Genomic DNA, 23,279 nt, shown 5'->3' with positions numbered 1-23,279 from the left:
TCTCTCTCTCTCTCTCTCTTTCTCTCTCTCTCTCGATCTCTCTCTCCCTCTGTCTCTCTGTCTCTCTCTCTCTCTCTTTGTCTCTCTGTCTCTGTCTCTGTCTCTCCCTCTCTCTCTCTCTCTCTCTCCCTCTCTCTCTCTCTCTCCCTCTCTCTGTCTCTCTGTCTCTGTCTCTGCCTCTCTCTCTTTGTGTGTTTAGCACTTAGTCAGCATTAGTTAATGATATACGGTACCGATACACGCACAGCCAGATGGTGACCTTATAATATAAATACTCATTATTGGTATACTGCTTTTATGTTAAAGTCACCGAGACAAACTTCGTTCTTGAATTTCTTTGTCACTTTCTAGGGAGACATGCAGAAGAAGTGAAAGAATTTTTACGTGTTACTATTAAATTCGCGGTATGACGTCTTTTCTAACTTTGTTTAGCTTTTGACGTCAAATATTTCACTTCGAAACAGAGGTTCAAATAGACGTATTGGTTGTGTTTTCCCCATAATTTTATATAGATATCGTATGTCTTTAAGAACACTCGTCAATGTAGAACAGTCAGTATCTTGTCCAGGATTAAGAGTCACCAGAAGTTCCGAGTGATAAGTCGAGATACACACGATGAAGTCCATGATTTGCAAGCAAGTTTTGAGGTCCAACCGATTTTTTTGTACCAATGGCGTTAGAAGCAGACGAAATGCACCGTTGTCAGGAAATGAAATGCCGAGAAGTGGAGGAATTGCTTCCATGATGAGACTCCCAGTTCAGGAAAATACTGATGGTGAGCCACCTATTTATCCATTTAAAGAATGGCCTTGGTATCTATAGTTTGTTTCAGTCGTTTTTATCCTGACGCGATTTCACAGGTTCGGGGGTTTGTTTTATTATGCTCCCCCCCCCCCCCCCCCCGATCATTTATTATTATTATTATCATTATTCGTTTTAATCCTGATGCGGTTCCATAGATTCGGGGGTTGTTTCATTGTTCTTCCCCCCCCCCCGCCCCTCCCCGCCCCTTAGGACCCAGTTCCATTGATTTGGGTGTCTGTTTCATCCGATTTAACCTGACGCGTTTCCGTAAATGTTGGTGGTGTTCTTTTTTAAAATGTTTTTACCTGATCTATTATTTGTATTTACTTTCTGCATTAGCCATTTTTAACTCAATGCACTTACATAGTTGTGGCTGCTTGTTTAATCCTTTGTTTTAATCTGATGAATAACTCAGGCAGATCAGTCTGGTAAAGTATTTAGTGGGAGTTTGTTTTAATCCGATGAATACTGTGGCAGGCCTGTGAACGTGTTTTGTGGGAGTTTGTTTTATTCCGATGTATACTGGGCAGGCCTAGCCTGAACGTGTTTATTGTGGGAGTTTGTTTTATTCCGATGTATACTGGGCAGGCCTAGCCTGAACGTGTTTATTGTGGGAGTTTGTTTTATTCCGATGTATACTGGGCAGGCCTAGTCTGAACGTGTTTATTGTGGGAGTTCGTTTTATTCCGATGAAAACTGGGCAGGCCTAGCCTGAACGTGTTTATTGTGGGAGTTTGTTTTATTCCGATGTATACTGGGCAGGCCTAGCCTGAACGTGTTTATTGTGGGAGTTTGTTTTATTCCGATGTATACTGGGCAGGCCTAGCCTGAACGTGTGATTTGTGGGAGTTTGTTTTATTCCGATGTATACTGGGCAGGCCTGAACGTGTGATTTGTGGGAGTTTGTTTTATTCCGATGTATACTGGGCAGGTCTGGACGTTTGTTTTGTGGGAGTGCCACTGGACAGTGGAACGTCCATCAAGTCAGGGACACGGTTCGGACCACGACAGATCCGACAGGAGTCTTGTGCCATTCGATCTGCACACTACGATCTCGGTAGGAAATAGTTTTCTTTTTACATTTAGTCAAGTTTTGATTTTTTCTTTTTCATTTTCATAACTTTATAGTCCCATCGCTGGGAAATTCGAGTCGCTTCCTCCAAGTGGAAAGCTAGCAGCAATAGAGTCTGTTTAGCCATCTGCTATTTTACGTGCCACTGTTGTGACACGGGGGTGGAACATGGATACCGTCTCTGAGTCTGCACATAGAATTGACCCGTATCCGTCCCGGCCCGGATTCGAACCTGTCACCCTAGGATCACATGTCAAGTGCTTTACCAACTGAGCTACCGGTCCCCCGCACTTCATCATTGCAATGGCGTGAATATCGTCCTTTATTGAGCACGAAGTTGTCGTCTGTCATATGAGCGTTGATGCGTTGAGCTGTCGTTATGCGCCATACATGGCCCAGCTCATCCGGCTTCAGCGTGTTTTTATATCGGAGTGATCCTTCTCCTAGACTGGTGGCTTTACAGGGCTGTCGAGTCCAGTCTACCCGGCTATTTGGCCATAGCTGGCTGGTTTGTTTATCTGAGGTGACCTTCCCCAGGGCTAGAACTTAAAATGCGGCTCTTGTTCGCATGATGCTCCCGTCATTGGACACCTGGGGTGTTTCTTGAGTGTAACAGTGCCACCTGTTACCTCGCCCCATCCTGTTGGAAGCACCGCCAGTTGGTCCGCGACTGCTTATTCGTCCTGGCAAGCCTGGCTTATTTCGCAGCTAACCTCCATATCTGAAGGCCATCACACTATCCGCCACCTGTGAACGCGCCTGGTTGGGGGTGGTCGCCCCTACTGTCCCAGGGCACGAAGTTGACTTCGCGAAAACTTTGCGAAGTCTTTTCACCAGAAATTCAGTGCCAAAGCTTTCATGCAGCTAGCTTCGTGAAGTAGACTTCGTGAAGTTGACTTAGTCCAATTAATATCAGGTTTACACAAAGTTTCTGAAGGTTTGTATTTGGCTTTTGACCCATGAGGCTTTGAAGCTATCAAAAGACAAGTAACTCACAAACAAACACTGAGAATTGACATCGACACAACAAGCAAACTAAACTAAACTAAACCAACTAAAATGTTTGCCATCATGGCTACCAACAAAGATGATAAGGAAAATACTTTAGCAAAAACATCAGCTGTTTCTTAAAGATAAGATGAGGATTGAGGCCATGAGGGGCATACTTCCTCGATGGTTGTGCGTTTATTTGCTTGGTTTTGCTTGGTTTTGTTTGGTTGCTTGGTTGTTTGCTTGCTTGGTCGGTTTGTGGTTTGGTTGCTTCTTTCGTTGCTTGGTCGGTTTGTGGCTTGGTTGCTTCTTTCGTTGCTTGATCGGTTTGTGGCTTGGTTGCTTGTTTCGTTGCTTGGTCGGTTTGTGGTTTGGTTGCTTCTTTCGTTGCTTGATCGGTTTGTGGCTTGGTGCTTCTTTCGTTGCTTGATCGGTTTGTGGCTTGGTTGCTTCTTTCGTTGCTTGATCGGTTTGTGGCTTGGTTGCTTCTTTCGTTGCTTGATCGGTTTGTGGCTTGGTTGCTTCTTTCGTTGCTTGATCGGTTTGTGGCTTGGTTGCTTCTTTCGTTGCTTGATCGGTTTGTGGCTTGGTTGCTTCTTTCGTTGCTTGATCGGTTTGTGGCTTGGTTGCTTCTTTCGTTGCTTGATTATAGTTGCTTGGTTCGGTTTCTGTTTTTTTCTTCAGTGTTCGATGTTGATGGTTTACTCCGTTTTGTTTTGGGTTGTTTTGTTTCATTTTTCTTTTTTTCTTTTGTTTAATTGGCTCTTCTAACAGTCTACTTTTTACGATACGTAGATAGACGTATGATGATGTTCCTCCTTCGTTTCGAAGATGAGTGCAGACTCATAGTTTGCTTGGATGTCTGGTCTGATGGGTCCGGAGATGACTGCAGACTCATAGTTTGCTTGGATGTCTGGTCTGATGGGTCCGGAGATGACTGATGAGGAAACTCTACATTATACTCAGATATACGTATAACAGCACTGTATACAATCATGTTAACGACGATAGACCATCTGAGAGCTCTGTGCCCAAGACCACATCAAGGTTTCAATCTCGATGCTTACCAGCAGAGCTTCGTATCGAAATCCGTTCTCTCTCCACAGGAGCTGTCCCCTTTGAGGACGTGCAGGTGGCGGATGTGGGAGACGTCTCCATGAACATCTACAACCTTCCTGAGGCCGTGAAGCAGATCAAGGCAGCCTACGACAAACTCATCTCCAACGGTTGTGTTCCTCTCACCATGGGCGGAGACCACACCATCACATATCCCATTCTGCAGGCCATGAAGGTTGGGGTTTGTGGCAAGAATTAGTGTCCAAATTCATCTTTTTTTGTCCATCAAACGACAATCATTCGCACCAGAGACTGTGAACAGCAACGCTTTCTGCGTTCATTATCAGTAACATCAGTGTCCGTCTGTCTGTCTGTCTGTCTGTCTGACTGTCTGTCTGTCTGTCTGTCTGTCTGTCTGTCTGACTGTTTGTCTGTCTGTCTGTCTGTCTGTCGACTTTAAAGACCATTCAGTAGGAAGGCCAGAATTGTGAAGCTGTTCCACTGTTTACATTGATTTAATTAATTAGCATAGTTCTGGAGCTTTTTCGAGTTTGTCATTGCTAAAGTGTCTAAATTACATCACGACCAATGTCCCCGGCTTGGACTTCTTAAAATTAAATTCGCCAGAAAACGTCTCCAAAATGGCTTCTTTATTACTATATCTTTGAGGGCATTGCATGAAGACTCTATAACACTTTTAGAGAGGTAATTCAGCCACCTTAAAAAAAATGAGTCCCAGCAACCCGAGACTGCTTTTGAAGGCACTTGGAGTAATTCAGAAAACTTTCAACTTACTTTCCATTGTTAAAGGCACACTATAAGAGAAAGGATAAGAAATGGGATAAGACCACCCCTGCATTTGGTCACATACCAGAATCAACACCTTGATCGGTCTCTGAGCACAGTGGGATTGTTTTTATGAATTCAATTTGTTAATTGCCAAGTGGTTTCATAAGAAATTCAGGCTGCTATTCGTGGGGACAGAGTGCAGCGACATTTGTTCTTTCCCCTGCATACGTGTATTCGTGTTTTCCAAGGTCTGAAGCTTTTGCTGTGACATTGAGATCTTTCTCAGGCGCATGCGCGCACCGAGGAAAGTCTGCACAAAATTAAGTCTGGGAAATGAATCCCTTGCGGAACGTAGGGGTCGAAACCACGCCGATAGCGACGACTGGTTTCAAAACCAGCGCCGCTACCGACTGAGCTACATCTCCCCTCCCGTGAAAGCCAGGTCAAATCCAGATGGTGAGCCGAACAGGAAGGAGTGTTGTTAACCCGTGATTTGTACAAATGTAATTACAAATCACGTAAATGCGCCCAATATTTTCTTGTCATCTCTAAAGTCAAGGGATCAATTAGATTTGTTTTTTCATTACTTTATTGTCCCATCGCTGGGAAATTCGGGTCGCTTCCTCCCAGTGGAAAGCTAGCGGCAACAGACTCGCGCTACCTCAAAATCAAGGGATGTATTAGAATTCTTTTCATTATATTTTTCATTACTTAATTGTCCCATCGCTGGGAAATTCGGGTCGCTTCCTCCCAGTGGAAAGCTAGCAGCAACAGAGTCGCGTTACCCCAAAGTCAAGGGATCTATTATTTTTTTACAATATTTTTTGTCATTACTTTATTTTTCCATCGCTGGGAAATTTGGGTCGCTTCCTCCCGGCAGTGGAAAGCTAGCAGCAACAGAGTCGCGCTACCCCAAAGTCAAAGGATCTATTATAATTTTTGTCTCTTTCTTTGTTATGCTAAAAATCGTAATATTTTACCTATCCGGCCCAAACCACCCCCCCCCCCCCACCACCCAGCATAGAGGCTCAAATATTAATAAATAATAAAAGGCATTTTTTCCTTTGTAGAATGCGATATTTTTACATTTTTACATTTTTACAAATCGCGGTTTTAGGTTTGACGTAATTTGTAAATTTTTTTTACATTTGTACAAATCACGGGTTAACAAGTGTGCCTGTAACAATCCGTGTCTTCCAACAGGACAAGCACGGGCCAGTGGGACTCATCCTCCTGGATGCTCACCCCGACACTCAAGACACCATGCTTGGAGCCTCGATAGCGCACGGGACACCGTTTCGTCGCGCGGTGGAGTATGGGTGTCTGGACTGTACGCGGGTGGTGCAGATCGGGCTGAACGGCAGTGTTAACTCCCTTGATGATTACAAATGGGGGCTTGATCAGGTTTGTGGATGGCTGAGTGCAGGGGCGAATCCAGGGGGGGGGGGGGGGGGGGGGGGTCCGGACCTCCCCCCCCCCCCTAGCCTAAAAAAAGATAAATAAATACAATTGAGAATAAAGAAAAACTGATGGCTCAGATTGCACCAGATTGCTCCACTTTCCCAGATTTGTATCAACATTTTCCGGCCGGGGGGACCCCCTGGGGAGCCGGCCTTTGTCTTCTAAGTGACGGTTTTGGAAAGTAGTTAGGTAATTTGTTGGCTCAGGTTGCACCAGATCGATCAATTGTCCTTGTTTTATTCCAAATTTGTCTTCTTAAATTTACTTTTTGGAAGGTGTATTGGGGGAAGTTTCTTGGCTCAGAGTGCACCAGATCGCTCCATGTTCCATGTTTGTTTTCAACATTTTCCGGGGGATCAAGCCCCCGGACCCTCCTAAGAGGTTCGAACGCTTCGCGCCCTCAACTAAACGTCGAATTGTCCCAAAAAGAAATTTGGACCCCTCCCCCCCCCCCCCCTAAAAATGAAGTGATCCGCCCCTGGAGTGGGGGCATGAAGAGTTGCTTCATGTGAGAGAAATTATTTCTTTTTTTCTCACTTTTTGTACTTTTTCTAAAGTAATCTGTCATGTGTGAGATTATGAATCAGGTTTTGTTTGAAATAAATAAATGATTTCTGATTACAAGATACAAGATACAAGAAATTTTATTGTCCTCATCAATACAAGGAAATTTGGCATGTGTGTGGCAAGACATAATACACTGATACATAGACATTTACAAAGCAACAACTGAAGTTCAATATCAACACACCCTTACGCACACATACCCACTACTTCAGACACACAGGCTACATGTGCCCCTCGGACGTACGCAACCCACAATTCACCCAGCCATACAACTCCACATGCACTTACTCATTCATGCAGCACTCTAGCGCCCGGCCATGCACAACTCACACACTGGAACCCTCGTACGGCTACATATGACACCCGCACAAACATTACAGCCTCTGCCTCTTACATTACAACATTACAACTGTAACTTTTAGAGAATGCAACCAGCGGCCACAAAAAGTCCCGCTGCGCTAGTTCAAACGTGCATCTCGTGTATGATGTCATAACTTGAAGTACTTTTCGATTTCATAGAATAAGATGGTTGTTTCACAAATAAAGCTACCTAATTCCTGCATAAAACAAAACTTTGACATTCAGGTCATTAGGTTAAACACTTCTCACAAATACGGGAATGTCACGAGTAGCATCATTATCACGAATTCGTTGCCTTTTACACGAACATCTCAATCTTATATTTTAAAGAACGACACATATTTTGAACACTTCTGGCATTCTTTCGATGCTGAATCTTAAAATACTGAAAAATTAATGTTCAGGGATTCCGTGTGGTGACAGCCAAGGAGTGCTGGCACAAGTCGTTAGAACCGTTGATGGCGGAAGTGAGAGGCATGATGGGACAGGGACCGGTGTACATCTCCTTTGACATTGACGCTCTGGACCCCAGCTATGCCCCTGGCACCGGTTTGTTTGTTTGTTTATTTATTTGTTTGTTTTGTTTTTTGTTTGTTTGTTTGGCACTAATATTCAGCATGATTTAGGCTGTTGATTTAAAAATGTAAGAATTTGATTGATAAAAGAAAAAAGACCTATGAAGAAGGATACTCCCAGCCTGAAAGAAAAGGAAAAAAAGGCAAATAAGAAGGGTAGTAGCAACCTGCATGCAACTGAGGTAAAAAAAACAAATAAAATAAAATAAATATTCAGTAAGATTACAAACACTCGTTTGTGCATCCACATACTAGCACCAGCATGAATTAGCAACTACTCTCACGACAAGTACACAAGGTCGACATCTGTAACCTTAGCGGATTATGACTATATTCAGTTATTCTGCAGAACAAACAGAAATGCTGCAGAAAAAAACCCTTTTTTTCTGCAGCATTTCTGAGTAATGTCATCATCCGCTGAAGCATCGTTTTTTCTGCAGCAAAACAGCTTTTCCGCAGCATAATGTTTACATGTTTTTCTGCGGAAATATTGCGAATAACTGTTTCTTCGGAATAATCTGTAACAGTTTTTTCTGCAGAAAAAAACCCAACGTTCTTGTAAAGTAGCGTTTGTATCCGCCTCCCCCCCCCCCCCCCCCCCCGGGATATAACCAGTACAGTGGCGGATTTAGGGGGGGGGGGACCCCCCTTCAGGGGGAAAAGAGAGAGAGAGAGTGAGAGAGAGATAAAGAGAGAGAGAGAGGTGATGTAATGACAGTTTCTGAGCTCAAGTGTCCCTAGATTGCAGCATTTAGCTTCACTTTCATTTGCAGGCGGACCAGAAATAGGGGGGCTTACGACGTGCCAAGCACTGGAGGTTCTGCGTGGTGCTGCGGACCTCAACATTGTGGGTTGTGATGTCGTGGAGGTAAAACTAATTTAGTTAATGGCACAATTATTCAGATGGTGAAGCGTGAATTGAAATAAATACAGGGATAATTGTTTGGCCGTTCCTTAAAAATATTCCGACTGACAGAGCAAAAGAGTAGTTATCTAAGCTGTTTATTTAATGTTAATAAACTAAATACCGGTTTTGAGGTAAATTTTTTTGTGTGAAAGGCTCCAAATTAAGTTGCTTATAGATTGAAATGCCAAACGTTACTCTGTGTGTGTGTGGTGTGTGCGTGTATGTGTGTGTGTGCGCGTGCGTGTGTGTGTGCGTGCGTGTGTGTGTGTGTGTGTGTGTGTGTGTGTGTTGCTCGCGTGCACGCGCGTATGTACATGTAGGTTTGTGTGTGTGTGTGCGTGCGTGCGTGTGTACAGGCGTGCGTGCGTGCATGCCGCGTGCGGGTTTGCGTGCAACTGCCACTCTCAATCACATTTTTAGTGATAATGTGACAATGTATATAAACATCTTGGGCTGTTTTTCAGTATTGTTGATAACATGTTCTGTTTGACTAAGGGTATTCAGCTGGTATTTCCTTGTTTTCACTACCTATTTTATTCATGTTTTTATTACTTAGTTAGTGGAAGAATTTTTTGTGATGTATGTTTGATGGTGTATGCTTTTAATTAAGCGTTGTTGACTATGAATGTAGGCCTAGATGTAAATGCTTGTATAACTGTGTTTTAATTTTAAATGTGTCAAGCGCAAAGAGCATCATTGTAAAGTTATGATGTTGCGCTATATAAATGCTCATTTATTATTATTATTATTATTATTATTATTATCAAGAAAAACTCTCATAGTTTTGTCACGAATTTGTCATTATTTCTCATTTCTGGTGCTCTTCCAGGTGTCGCCTCCATACGACATGGCAGGGACTACCGCAATGACCGCCGCAAACTTGCTGTTTGAAATGTTATGCATTCTGCCTGGGATCAAACGCCGCCATTAGCTCAGCCTCAAGCTGTATGGATAAACCGCTCACATAGGATCACACAGTGGAACCTGTCTTTTGTGACTCCCAAATTTAAGACCTGATTTTTTTTAAAAAGATTTTCTGTTTATAACTTATGTCATTTTACTCCCATTCTTTGACTCCCTCCTTTTTAAGACCCTAATTTTTCAGATTTTCCGTTCATAACCTTTGTTAATTTACCCCCATTTTAAGACTCCCTCCTTTTTAAGACCTGATTATCTCAGATTTGTCGAGGTCTGCGAGGGGAGGTTCCTCTGTATCTGCAATATCAGGTTCCTGTGAAGCGAGAACACTTCCCATCAAAGAATGTCATCTATTGGTTGTTTTCACGTGACGCCATTTTCCTACCCGCGCCATTATTTTGTAGGGAATAACTGCTGTCGTGCATATACGTATCAGCACTTTGTATAGGTCCACGTACGTCTTGAAAAAGGATGTGTCTTGATCAGATTTGTCCTTGCAAATAATGCATTCCACTTGGCCCAACTTTACCTTTGTAACAAGACATGTAACTTGGAACACATTAAGAATCTGCTGTGGTAGATGTTTTTCAACAGGTTTGAAATACTTTGATGGAGTTACACGTATGTTTACCTTGGAGTTTTGCGACGCACGGCAATAAATTCAGGTTCAAATTAAGCGTTACCGTATTTGAGCTTGTTTGTTTGTGTATTTGTTTTTGTCTCTCTCTCTCTCTCTCTCTCTCTCTCTCTCTCTCTCTCTCTCTCTCTCTCTTTCTCTCTCTCTCTCTCTCTCACAACCACAAACTCAAGTCTATTATGCTCGCCTTAAGAAACCCACGTCGCAGCAAAGCTATATTTCATTTGAACCGACCGAAGCGTTATCTTTCTCAAGGTCGAAGTGCCCTACTTTGCACACGACAAATAGGCCTACCCGTATAACTATTACAGTGGAACCCCCCTTTTTACAATCTTCAAAACCCTTTTAACAAAGTTAGGTTTTAAAAAGGAGGGAGTCTTAAAATAAAGGTAAATTGACAGAGCCGAGAGGCTATATGAACAGAACGTCAATCTGGGAAAGGAGGGCCTTAAAGAGGAGGAAGTCTGAACTTTTTTTTGGGGGGGTGGGAGGGGAGGGGGGGGTCGTAAAAAGGAGGTTCCACTGTAGCCCTCTGTTGTCCAAATTTCCCACTGGTGATATTACAGTGTGCTGCTTCGGCCATTTCGTTTAGGCGTATATATGACCCACTTAGTCAGCTGTGCAAAGTTTTAAAGGAAACAAGAAGTACGGTTGATCTAAGAGATCAACATGGCCCACGCGATCAGTCTTAGGCGTGTTTTGCAGTTGTTTGAACCTGGGTCTAAACGGTTGTTTTGCACCAGCGGTGTAAGAAGCAGAAAGAATGCACCGGTGTCAGGCAATGAAATGCCGAGAAGCGGCGGCATCGCTTCCATGATGAGGCTCCCTGTGCAGGAAAACACTGATGGTACGTATTGTTTGTAGGAGTGGGTATGATTGTTGTGTCAGTGTGCGTGTGGTGTTGGAGGGTGGGCGTGCAGGTGTGTTTGTGTCAGTGAGTTTCTGTGTGTGTGTGTGTGGGGGGGGGTGTATGTGTGTGTGCGTGCGCGCGTGCGTGTGTGTGTGTGTGTGTGTAAGTGAGTGTGTGTGTGTGTAAGTGAGTGCGTGTGTGCCGCTGTGTGTGGGAGGGTGGGCGAGCAGGTGTGTGTATGTATGTGTGTGCGTGCGTGTGCATGTGTGTGTGGGTGTGGGTGTGAATGTGTGTGCATGTTTGTGTGTATGTGTTTGTTTGTTTGTATGTGTGTGTCAGTGTGTGTGTGTGTGTGTGTATGGTGAAAGGGTAGGCGAGCAGGTGTGTGTGTGCGTGTGTGTGTGCGCGTGCGTGCAAACGTCTGTGCATTACTCTGGTCGTTCTTTGAGCCAGGTTGTTTGCATGTGTGTATCTATGTCTCAGTGTGTGTGTGTGTGTGTGTGTGTGTGTGTGTGTGCGTGCATGCATGCATGTGAGTGTATGTGTGTGCAAATATTTGTAAAATCAGTGCGGCAGGCCTGACACCAGCCATATGACGAGGTCATGCCTTTACATTTTCATGTATGAGTCAATGATTATGTATACATGTTAGTCACACAGCGAGTGGAGAAGTTGGTAGATTACTGAATCTTTTTTTGTAAACTGTATGTAGATTAGGGCTGGTGTTAAGGGGGGGGGGGAGTCCTCAAGTGTCTGAGTACACATATTTTGTCTTGGCCAGCCAATACTCAATTTGGTCAGACAAATTTAATTATTATGGTTCTTGTAAGTTATTATGGTTCCTCCAGGTTGTGTAGGTGACCAATGCCCTTTTCAAACTGATGATGTCTTGATGTGTGTGTGTTTGATCAGGTCTTGACGTGTGTTTTGTTGGAGTGCCGCTGGACAGTGGAGCGTCCAACAGGTCCGGTACTCGCCTGGGACCGCGACAGATTCGACAGGAATCCTGCATCATCCGTGCTGCAAACCACACACTCGGTTAGAAAGATTATATCGAGATGATTGTAATATTGGGGTTGGCTAGTGCAGCGAAGTGGGTTTTGTGGTGTAGTTTGTGTGTGCGTGCGTGTGCGTGTGTGTGTGTGTGTGTGTGTGTGTGTGTGTGTGTGTGTGTGTGTGTGTGTGTGTGTGTGTGTGGGTTCAAGTGCTAGTCTTTCGGATGAGACGAAAAACCGAGGTCCCTTCGTGTACACTACATTGGGGTGTGCACGTTAAACTGAGATCCCACGATTGACAAAAGGGTCTTTCCTGGCAAAATTGTACAGGCATAGATAAAAAATGTCCACCAAAATACCCGTGTGACTTGGAATAATAGGCCGTGAAAAGTAGGATATGCGCCGAAATGGCTGCGATCTGCTGGCCGATGTGAATGCGTGATGTATTGTGTAAAAAAAATCCATCTCACACGGCATAAATAAATCCCTGCGCCTTGAATATGTGCGCCATATAAATTGCATAAAATAAAAATTTACAAAATAAAAAAATAAATCCCTGCGCTTAGAACTGTACCCACGGAATACGCGCGATATAAGCCTCATATTGATTGATTGATTGTGTGGGTGTGCGCGCGGAATTGTGTGTGTGTGCGTGTGTGTGTGTGTGTGTGTGTGTGTGTGTGTGTGTGTGTGTGTGTCTGTGTCTATACCCGCGTGTCTGAATCTGTTAGTCTGTGTGCGTACGTGTGTCTTTGTTTCCGATCCGTTATAGTCTATAACAAGTGAAATCTAGCACAAGTTAATTTTGGAATAAAATGTGATGATGGCACAGTGTTTGCATGGAAGGTTTAGCCTCTTGTTTAAAGCTGCAGAGTACCGATAAAACTATAGGGGCACGCTGTGGAGACTTGGGGAGACCAGATGGGACACACACACACACTTACACGAGGGGACATTAGCAAGATCTAGATGTTGCACTTTTTAGCACGTGTCCGGGAACGTGTACGGGTAACGTCATCAAATCTAGTGTTTACGTCACGCGTTTGCCAAGATCTGCAGTCTTGGTGGGAGCAAAACAACGTATGATCTGGAACATTGGAGAATAAAAGTGAGTCACGGGTGACGCAAGATCTGCACGTAGGCCTACGCGTACAGATCTTTGCTACACGTTCGATCATCTAGAACACTGTATTCTTCAATGTTGTCAAAGATGGATCGAAGCTGCATTGTGTCCCCTCTTTCTTTCCAAACTCCAAACCAATTAATTAGTTTTATCGCTACTCTTCAGCTTTAAGCTATTACTGTTTCTCTGTTCCCCGAAACACAGGAGCTGTCCCCTTTGAGGACGTGCAGGTGGCGGATGTGGGAGACGTCTCCATGAACATCTACAACCTTCCTGAGGCCGTGAAGCAGATCAAGGCAGCCTACGACAAACTCATCTCCAACGGTTGTGTTCCTCTCACCATGGGCGGAGACCACACCATCACCTATCCCATTCTGCAGGCTATTAAGGTGGGATTTGTTTAGAAATAATGCCATATGCTATAGTTTCTATAAATAGCAACCACGTGATAGATCAGTACGTCACGCTCATAAGAAAAATACCTAACTCGGTGTTAGGCATTTTTGCAGTGAGACTACAGCATGTGCAGGGGAAGCTATTGAAAGGGTACCTGTCATGAGTTAGAGAGTACAAACTCTCAGACCATCGAAAATCGTTGTCACGGTTGCGTAAGCAAAACTGCCGTTCTCATTTCTTAGTTAGGCACTTTTTCAGAAGAGGCTGCTGCTTTCATACAAGAAGACTTTTTGGGTGTACAAAAGTTTATTTGGGTTGTTATGCAGTTGTGCTGATTCAACACGTTGCTGCCAGCTCTTTAACTCTCGCTTGTTCCGCTGTCAACCGCTCGAGATCAATCAATCAATATGAGGCTTATATCGCGCGTATTCTGTGGGTACAGTTCTAAGCGCAGGGATTTTTTTTTAAATTTTTTTTTATTTTTTTAATGCAATTTATATCGCGCACATATTCAAGGCGCAGGGATTTATTCATGCCGTGTGAGATGGAATTTGTTTACACAATACATCACGCATTCACATCGGCCAGCAGATTGCAGCCATTTCGGCGCATATCCTACTTTTCACGGCCTATTATTCCAAGTCACACGGGTATTTTGGTGGACATTTTTATCTATGCCAATGACCCTTTTGTCAATCGTGGGATCTTTAACGTGGAGATAGGCAGTTTGCAACTTATTACAACAATAAGATAGGCAAATTGTTCAAAAACCAAAAACGTTTTTCTCGTTTTTCTCAAAACACTAAAACATGACATAGGCAATTATCTCATGAGCGTGACGAGTAGTCGCTATCTTAGCATTGTGTGCCTGAAGTCTCCTGTATTTGTACCTAAAGTTTGGAGTTATGAAAGTTTCAGTTGAATTGGTATTATTCTGTGCGTCTCCGCGTGTCTTTGTAATTGAACGAAAGTGTGAAGACACATACATGTTTGTTCTCTTTGTGTAGCTAAATTCATATCAGTGGATTGAAGAAGGAGTACATATCATCATTGACAAAATTGCAAATGCCGCAAAGTGAAGAATCTGAAAACAAGAACTGATACTGTGTGGAACGTTTATAAAAGAAAGTGTCGTTCTGTGTTCTTGCTTAATAAACATTCGTCAAGGTATCTATAATTGTTTTCTGATTCGTGATGGATGGGTAGATAGGCTTGATGATGATTAGGACGATATTTAAATTACTGCTGATTATCTTGGACATGTTAAGTTCACGATCTTTTTACGGCACCCGTTTAATGAACCAAAAGAATTGATGGTTCTACTAATGGAGATTTGCAAGTCACATTCCTTTTTTTGGTAGAATCAATCGGTGTTTTTTTGTGCTAGAAGCATCTATTTTTTTTGGTGGAAACATCCAATTTTTTATTGGAATATCTTTTGCTAACTAAGCAATTCTTGGGTGAAAGCATCTATTCTTTTGGTGATTTCATTTATTGCCTTTTTGGATTTTTTTTACATGGGAGGGTAGCTGAGAGCACATTCCCAAATACGCACTTTCATTTCTGTCTCCGGTGTTAAGTTCTTCAAAGAAAAGTGTTCCCCCTGTTTGTTATAAGGCAACAACAAAAAAAGTCTGTTTACGGTAACATAGGCAAAAAAAAATAGGTCGGGATTTTTTTTCCCAAAAAACCCATATTTTTACGTTATTTTGCCAAAAAAAACAGACTTTTTTTTTTTTTTTTTTCCCCAAAAACATATTTTTAAGTTTTTTTTTTTGTTTTTTTGTCCCCAAATGCCAAAAAAAGTCCAGGGTCGCGTGAAAAAATAGGGTCGGTCGGGATACCGTAAACAGACTTTTTTGTGTGTGCCTAATGCTCTAGATTCGGGTACTGCTATCCATCAGCGAGTATTTGTTAACTTGATGAGGTTGATGACATTCATGATGATGATGATAACGATGACGGCAACGATGATGGTAGGGTGATATGATAATGAGGATGAGAAGGAGGGAGAGGAAGTCGATGCCGACAAGAAAGCCGTTGCTGATAAAGATGGTGATGCTTCATGAAGATAATAAATGTTGATGGTGATTGTGCTTGTACGAGAATTTCAACGGAAATGGTTCTAAATGGACGAGCATTATTTTTAAACGCTCACTAGATTTCTACATTGGCTGTACAACACGCACATAAACATAAGTGACCATTTCAATTACAATGGAACACCCCCCCCCCCCCCCCCCCAGGAGGGGGTCTTGAAATTGGTAATGAACAGAAAGTCTGAGAAAACAACATCTGATACAAAAAAAACAAGTCGCGTAAGGCGAATTTACTACATTTAGTCAAGCTGTGGAACTTACAGAATGAAACTGAACGCACTGCATTTTTTCACAATGACCGTAGTCCGCCGCTAGTGCAAAAGGCAGTGAAAGTGACGAGCCTGTTCAGCGCTGCAGCGGTTGCGCTGCGCTGCATAGCACGCTTTACTGTACCTCTCTTCGTTTTAACTTTCTGAGCGTGTTTTTAATCCAAACATATCATATCTATATGTTTTTGGAATTAGGAACCGACAAGGAATAAGATGAAATTGTTTTTAAAACGATTTCGGAAATTTAATTTTAATCATAATGTTTATATTTTTAATTTTCAGAGCTTGTTTTTAATCCGAATATAACATATCTATATGTTTTTGGAATCAGAACATGATAAAAAATAAAATAAAAGTAATTTTGGATCGTTTTATAAAAAAAATAATTTTAATTACAATTTTCAGATTTTGAATGACCAAATTCATCAATTAATTTTTAAGCCTTCATGCTGAAATGCAATACCGAAGTCCGGCCTTTGTCGAATATTGCTTGGCCAAAATGTCAATCAATTTGATTGAAAAATGAAGGTGTGACAGTGCCGCATCAACTTTTACAAAACGCCGGATATGACGTCATCAAAGACATTTATCGAAAAAATGGAAAAAAACGTCTGGAGATATCATACCCAGAAACTCTCATGTAAAATTTCACAAAGATCGGTCCAGTAGTTTACTCTGAATCGCTGTACACACAGACACGCACAGACATACACACACATTCACACATTCACACACACACACACACACACACACACACACACACACACACACACACACACACACACACACACACACACACACACACACACATACACCACGACCCTCGTGTCGATTCCGCCCTCTATGTTAAAACATTTAGTCAAAACTTGACTGAATGTAAAAAGGGAAGTAAGCGCTCCAAATGCATACGACAATTGTGTATTAGAGTAAGTAAGAGTAACGCGGAACAAGTCTTCTGGCACCTGAGAGAACAAGCATTGAAATGACCAAGTGCCTGTCATCCTGAAAAACAAAACAAACAAAAAACAACAACAACATACAAACAAACTTTCATCCGGAGAAAACAAGGTCTAATTAACTCATTGTCTCCCAGGTACGGATATATCCGTACCCACTCATATGGCGCTCGATCTGACCTGGTACGGATATATCCGTACACACAGTCACTTCAGTTGCTTCCTGTAACGTCGATCTAACGCCTGCATTCCATCGTGTTGATACACAGTTACTACACAGTTACTACAATTCTGAGTGACCTGCTGCAGCACAGCTGGTCTCGGCTAAAAAAAACACCTTGGTCAACATAGGTGGGGTAGAAAGGGAAGGAATCTTAAATTAGGAGGGGGGGTCTTAAAAGGGAGGTTTCCCTGTAAATTCATCACGTGACTTAACAGGACAAGCACGGACCAGTGGGGCTGATCCACGTGGACGCACACGCCGACATAAATGACGTCATGCTTGGAGCCCCGATAGCGCACGGGACACCGTTTCGTCGCGCGGTGGAGTATGGTTGTCTGGACTGCAGTCGAGTGATTCAGATAGGACTGCGGGGCAGCATTTACTCTCTCGACGACTACCAGTGGGCCTTGGACCAGGTATGGGTGTATGCTGAATAGATGATGTTCGTCAAGTTTTTATGGGTTGTGGATTTAAGAGTTGCTTTCCCGTGTTTTCATAGGAACACTAAGGCAAGCCTATACACAAGTCACGTGCAGCTTGCCTCAGTGTTTCTGCGGGAAAGCAAGGACAGTCAAGGGAAAGCAACTCTTCCATAAGACATAAAAACCCGACAGAGTTATTTCCGGAATTCGTCTGTTCAGTATGTTGGTGATATATATATTACTAGATGAATACCCGCTTCGCCGGGTACGGCTTCGCCGGGAAGAAGTAGAGCCGGCGCACCGTACGAAGGAAGGGAGATAAACGCGCAAAACACCGGAGAAGATAAGGAAGAGTTACTGGGAATGGATGTACAGAAAAACCAAAATCGGTTCAGCGCTGCGCGCTGAGAGCACGTGTTGAAAATGTTCGCCGGGAAGAAGTAGAGCCGAATACTTCGCCGGGTGAGTGGCGCACCGTACGCGATTGACGCCACACGAAGGAAAACTTCTAAAAATAGTAACGGGAATATGGATGAAAGCGTTGTGGACAGTGACCTTCTAAAAATAGTAACGGGAATATGGATTGACGCCACACGAAGGAAGGGAGATAAACGCGCAAAACACTGGAGAAGATAAGGAAGAGTTACTGGGAATGGATGTAGTGGATCTACAGAAAAACCAAAATCGGTTCAGCGCTGCGCGCTGTGAGCACGTGTTGAAAATTCTCATCGACCAGGTTGTGTCCGTGGTCTACCTGAATATATGCCCACCAAATTTGAAGCAGATCCATCGAGAACTTTGGCCGTGCATCGCGAACACACAGACAGGCACAAGTCGTATAAATATATAGAAGCTGGTCGTTTGGTTGTGACTTGTATAAAAACAGGTGGCTTCTGGACCAAAAGTAAAAGACAAGTAGGGAATCGTATAGAACTAGGTTACCTTTGCATTTGCTTTGATTCGCACAATAACAGTATTCAATTCATGACAACTTATTCTAAGGTCTGGTTGTTTTTTTAATATTTGTCGAAAATATTTATATTGACATTCTGACAGGTCTGTAGAGGTGAAGATGATAAAAAGTAGAGGGCCCCAAAGGGTTTAAAATCGTGATCGTGATTGGCGTTTTTTTACATTTCTGTGACCGTGATTGCCGAAATTTCCATTTCTGTGATCGTGATGGGACTTTGCCCGTGATCCGTGATGACAAAAAAATCAAGTCTCGTGATCGTGATCGTGATTTGTGTTCGTGATCGTGATGGGCATTATTGCAAAGTATTTTATTTTCAACGTACATTTTTCACAGCTGTATCACTCTATAATCCTCTATTCGTCAAGGTGTTTGTGGTCGTGAAAACAAAAATCAAGGTAACTGTGATCGTGAAAGCTAAAAATTTCTCTTCCTGTGATTGTGATGATACCCCCCCCCCCCCCTTTGGGGCCCTCAAAAGTATGTCGAAGTTGACGAAAACATTGTTTATTTGTGATACAATCATGCTTTTTTGCTACTTACAACACCTGTCGTTCCCACCAGGGATTCCGTGTAGTAACATCCAAGGAGTGTTGGCACAAGTCGTTAGAACCGTTGATGGCGGAAGTGAGAGGCATGATGGGACAGGGACCTGTGTACATCTCCTTTGACATTGACGCTCTGGACCCCAGCTATGCCCCTGGAACAGGTTTGTTTGTTTGTTTGCTTTGTACAATTTTTTATTTTGGGAATAAAACCTGTAGCTTGGGAAACATTCATTTTCCAGAAAAAATACAGATAAAACTTTGAAGTGTGTTTTATTTTACTCTAAACAGGTCCCTAGACGAAAAAACAGAGCAATTTCTTCTTATTCACAAACCGATTTTGCTTCCTGGGTAGATATCAAAGGCACAAAATTAATTTCCGAAAAAAGGTTTTTGTACTTTCACAGAATTTCTAAAAATCGTGCCTGGGTAATTCATAGAAAGTCTCTCTGTTGTTGCACAACGACACCATTTCTGGTCAAAATACCAAAAAGAGCAAGAAGATTGGACAGTTTTAGTCTAGAAGATGAGTATTTCCAAATGATGGCCCTGGAGCGTTTCTGAGGGGAAAAAAACGTCGAAAGTTTTCAAAATGGTGTAAAATGTTAATAAAAAATATGTTGAAAAATATCTTATTGCAAGGAAAAGGTTGACGATGACAAAAAAAATTGCATCGCACAATGATTCTATAATGTTCAAAGCACATAAAAATGCTGAGAAACTAAAAAAACACCAAATTTCGTGCCATCTGTGTTTTCTTATACCTCAAAAGGCTGTAACTCTGGTTTCTGGAATAATCACATGCACCCGTGTTCTGTGTCTAAAAATTCAATGTTATAACACACCTGTTCGTTGGCGTTTTACATGATAACGTTGAATTGGTTTATAGGTACCCCTGAAATAGGGGGCCTGACGATCTACCAAGCGTTGGAAATTCTGCATGGTTCTGCAGGCCTCAACATTGTGGGGGCCGACGTTGTGGAGGTAGGGAAAACTCACATCTAACGTACTTCATTTCAATCACTTTCTCCCTTCAAAGGACACTCTAATTGTGGAGCAGAACAAAGATACACAATGGTTGAACAAATGGTCACCACGACCAGGGCTTCTCAAATTGTGCGTCCCTGCGTCTGATACGCACTGGAAGCCGAAAATCCCGTACTAGAAAGTTAAGGAGGGGGTCCTGGGACGCAGTACGGCTGAAATGAGCTGGTCATGGGTCGCTTTACTATCCGTTACCATGCGTACCGTCGCTTCTGTTTTCAGATAATGTTCTGCCAGGGTTGTACCGCCTCACATTTGCAGAGTTGACCCAACCGATGTGACAATAATGTACTTGCTTGTTCTGGGAGCTCTATTGTCATGCTTGTATGTATGCGGCATTGTGTTTTGCAAAATATTTGAATAAATCGTTAAAAAATGTTTGAATTTGCAATACTGACTCCTTTCATAAATCAATATCTTCTTCACAATTACACATCTTTACACTAGAGCTAAAGAAGTTTAGGGTGAAATGATCTATTGCAATACACACAGGTACAATAGACACAATATATGCAATAGTTGCATGAGTACGCATGAGAAAAATATTTTCAAACTCTGATCGGGCATACCTTATTTACTATTTTGGTGTATTTTTCCAGGTCTCCCCTCCCTACGACATGGCTGGGACTACTGCTCTCACCGCTGCCAACCTGCTGTTCGAAATGTTGTCCATTCTTCCCGGTGTGAAACGTCGCCAATAAGTCGGCCTCAAAATTCTATGACCAGTCGATTTTGCTATCGGGCATGATATTTTGTTGTGTGTGTGTGTATCTTTATTGGTATTTTTTATCAGACACATATTACTGTCGGTTGTACATAGACTCTCCGCATTGTTCGCCTGTTAGAATAAAAAAAAAGTCAATTTTTAAGGTTTAAGTTGACACTGTTTGTGTTGTTGGGAAGTAGTGATAGTAAAACAGAGAGAGAGAGAGAGAGAGAGAGAGAGAGAGAGAGAGAGAGAGAGAGAGAGAGAGAGGGGGGGGGGCAAGCAGACAGACAGAAAGAGACAGATTAAGGGAGGCAAAATATGGGGGGAAATCTAGAGAGAGGGAGAATTGAAGAGAGAGAGAGATACAGAGACAGATAGATAGAGATAGAGAGAAAGACAGATAGATAGCCAAGACAGAAAGTTAAATAGACATAGGGAGACAGACAAAGATAGAGAAAGAGACAAAGACAAACATTCGCTACATATGAAACACAGCAACGTACTTGCTAATTGATTTATTCAATAATTATTTCATCAACTCCATCTGCCAGAATCAATTTGGTCCACAGGGTGTTTTTCTGGTAGAAAGCATGTCCATTGCTGACATACAATCTATTTTCTCTTGACTAATTCTATTTCAGTGGAAATGATAATGGAACTACCACTATCTTTTTGAGAGAAAAAAACATCTTTACGGTGGAGAGTCCACTTACACCACTAGCGCATGTTCAAGCTTCCTTTACTTTAAAGGCCTACTACTCCGCCTCACTGTCTATCTAGTCAGGCTTTTACAATAGATAACCGCAACACAGTGGCCTAGTGGTAAGGCGTCCGCCCAGTGAGCGGGAGGTCGTGGGTTCGTCATACCTAAGACTTTAAAATTGGCAATCTAGTGGCTGCTCCGCCTGGCGTCTGGCATTATGGGGTTAGTGCTAGGACTGGTTGGTCCGGTTGTCAGAATAATGTGACAAAAAACATGATAGGTTTATACATGTACAGTGGAACCCACATTTATGACCTCCAAAAATCTGACAGCGTGTTAGAAAATGTTAATGGAAAGAAATTCCAATGTATTCGTTACACTGTTAGTGTTACTGTTAGTATATCCTATTTTGTATGGAACACAATTCATCAAACTTACTTTCGACATTGGCGGAATCTGCCATCTTGCACTGCAGCATTGAATCCAGTCCAATTGGGTAAGGTCTGTAGATGCAGCTGAGGAAGCTTTGCAAAGAAGGCTAGTAGGTCAAGTGCCAAGGGGAGGAACTGCAGGAGAAATAATCAGACACATAAATGGTTGAAATGTATAACATCATTATAGGGGTGTGTACATTGTGTTTCAACTGTTTATCTGTGCAGTAAAAACTCAGATCTATACAAAAACAATGACATGTAAACAGAACAGAACATGTGTGTGCCCAAGCATTAGTTTGTCAATATCTGCATGCATGTACTGCAGTGTTATTGTGTATCCTAATATGAATTTCTGTAATAATATTAATGACAACCTTAGTACCTACAGTCAGAATTCAAAATTACCAAAGTAGGTGATCTTTGTTGCAGTAAAACAACTGTCTAGTTGCATTTCATACTCTGAATTTAACCCATTGAAAAGCACAGTTTACAATACAATAATCTTTATTCATCTCTAAAAGAGAAATTACAAGCTTGACTGTGTGTCTGTAAAATCAATCAATTAATCAATCAATCAACCATGCATGTAGTAACATTCACATCGCATATTCACATCATATCGTTACACGCAAACATTGTACCCACACACTTACTAAAATAAGCCTACAAATAGAAGCAATGCATTGCCTGTTTAAAAATTATATCACATTATCACCTTATCACACTTTACTATCATAACTCATTAGCTGTAACCAATACAAGAAAAATGATATATCAATCACAGGTAGGCCCCTGTATAAACAATAACATGTTGCATCTGCACCTTATTGTACCTCTGCTATATTAATCCTAAACTTTTGTGATGACGACTATATTTTGTACTCATTTACATTGTACAGTGAAGGGTTCGACAGTGGTAGTCTATGAACTCATACACATGTTTTTGTTAGAATTCAAATTCTTGTGACACCTGCAAGCTACTTACCCGACGCCAAAGACGAGCCGCTCGGGCGGCCCGTCAATAAGGCGCGTAATATAAGCGTTCGCTTGAGTTCGTGTTCCTATTGTTTATCGTTGTATTATTGTATCATGTTTGATTTCATAAAACATTGTTTAAACCAAAACAATAAACCTTCAGAAAAAGTGTAATTGCTGTTGTTGGTGTTTTTTGTCTCATATCTCGTCTTGTCCTTGAGAAACTTTCCGGGTTGATTGTCGGGAAAATAGGATCACGTTTCAAAAAACACTTTGTAAAGCAGTTGTATAATTACACAAGGCGGAAAAGGTGTTACATTACACAATGACAGCCACACTTGGTGTTAAAAGACACTCAAACGTTTGCTTGATGACAGACGTTGGGCAGACTGTGACAGGACTCACGATAAAACAGGTTGGTAGCTGGGAA

At 42.3% G+C, this 23,279-nt stretch overlaps 3 protein-coding genes across 3 annotated transcripts in view; all 3 read left to right on the top strand.

Moving 5' to 3' along the window:
* LOC138983890 (cell division cycle protein 16 homolog) overlaps positions 1 to 23,279 on the top strand; it is a 161,973-nt gene that overhangs the window by 70,637 nt on the left and 68,057 nt on the right. The gene's annotated exons all lie outside the window — the stretch shown is intronic.
* Positions 512 to 10,175, top strand: LOC138983886 (guanidinobutyrase-like). Its single transcript, XM_070357215.1, has 7 exons — positions 512 to 775; positions 1,736 to 1,861; positions 3,973 to 4,157; positions 5,915 to 6,115; positions 7,504 to 7,648; positions 8,448 to 8,542; positions 9,411 to 10,175. The coding sequence occupies exons 1-7, from the start codon at positions 616 to 618 to the stop codon at positions 9,510 to 9,512; spliced, it is 1,014 nt and encodes a 337-aa protein (XP_070213316.1). The 5' UTR covers positions 512 to 615; the 3' UTR covers positions 9,513 to 10,175.
* On the top strand, positions 10,664 to 23,023 carry LOC138983885 (guanidinobutyrase-like). Its single transcript, XM_070357214.1, has 7 exons — positions 10,664 to 10,983; positions 11,899 to 12,024; positions 13,309 to 13,493; positions 17,263 to 17,463; positions 19,004 to 19,148; positions 19,874 to 19,968; positions 20,628 to 23,023. The coding sequence occupies exons 1-7, from the start codon at positions 10,806 to 10,808 to the stop codon at positions 20,727 to 20,729; spliced, it is 1,032 nt and encodes a 343-aa protein (XP_070213315.1). The 5' UTR covers positions 10,664 to 10,805; the 3' UTR covers positions 20,730 to 23,023.

This window comes from Littorina saxatilis, linkage group LG13, assembly GCF_037325665.1.
Source record: "Littorina saxatilis isolate snail1 linkage group LG13, US_GU_Lsax_2.0, whole genome shotgun sequence".
In the NCBI taxonomy this organism is placed as follows: Eukaryota; Metazoa; Mollusca; class Gastropoda; order Littorinimorpha; family Littorinidae; genus Littorina; species Littorina saxatilis.
This window is presented reverse-complemented; position numbering and strand designations above follow the sequence as displayed.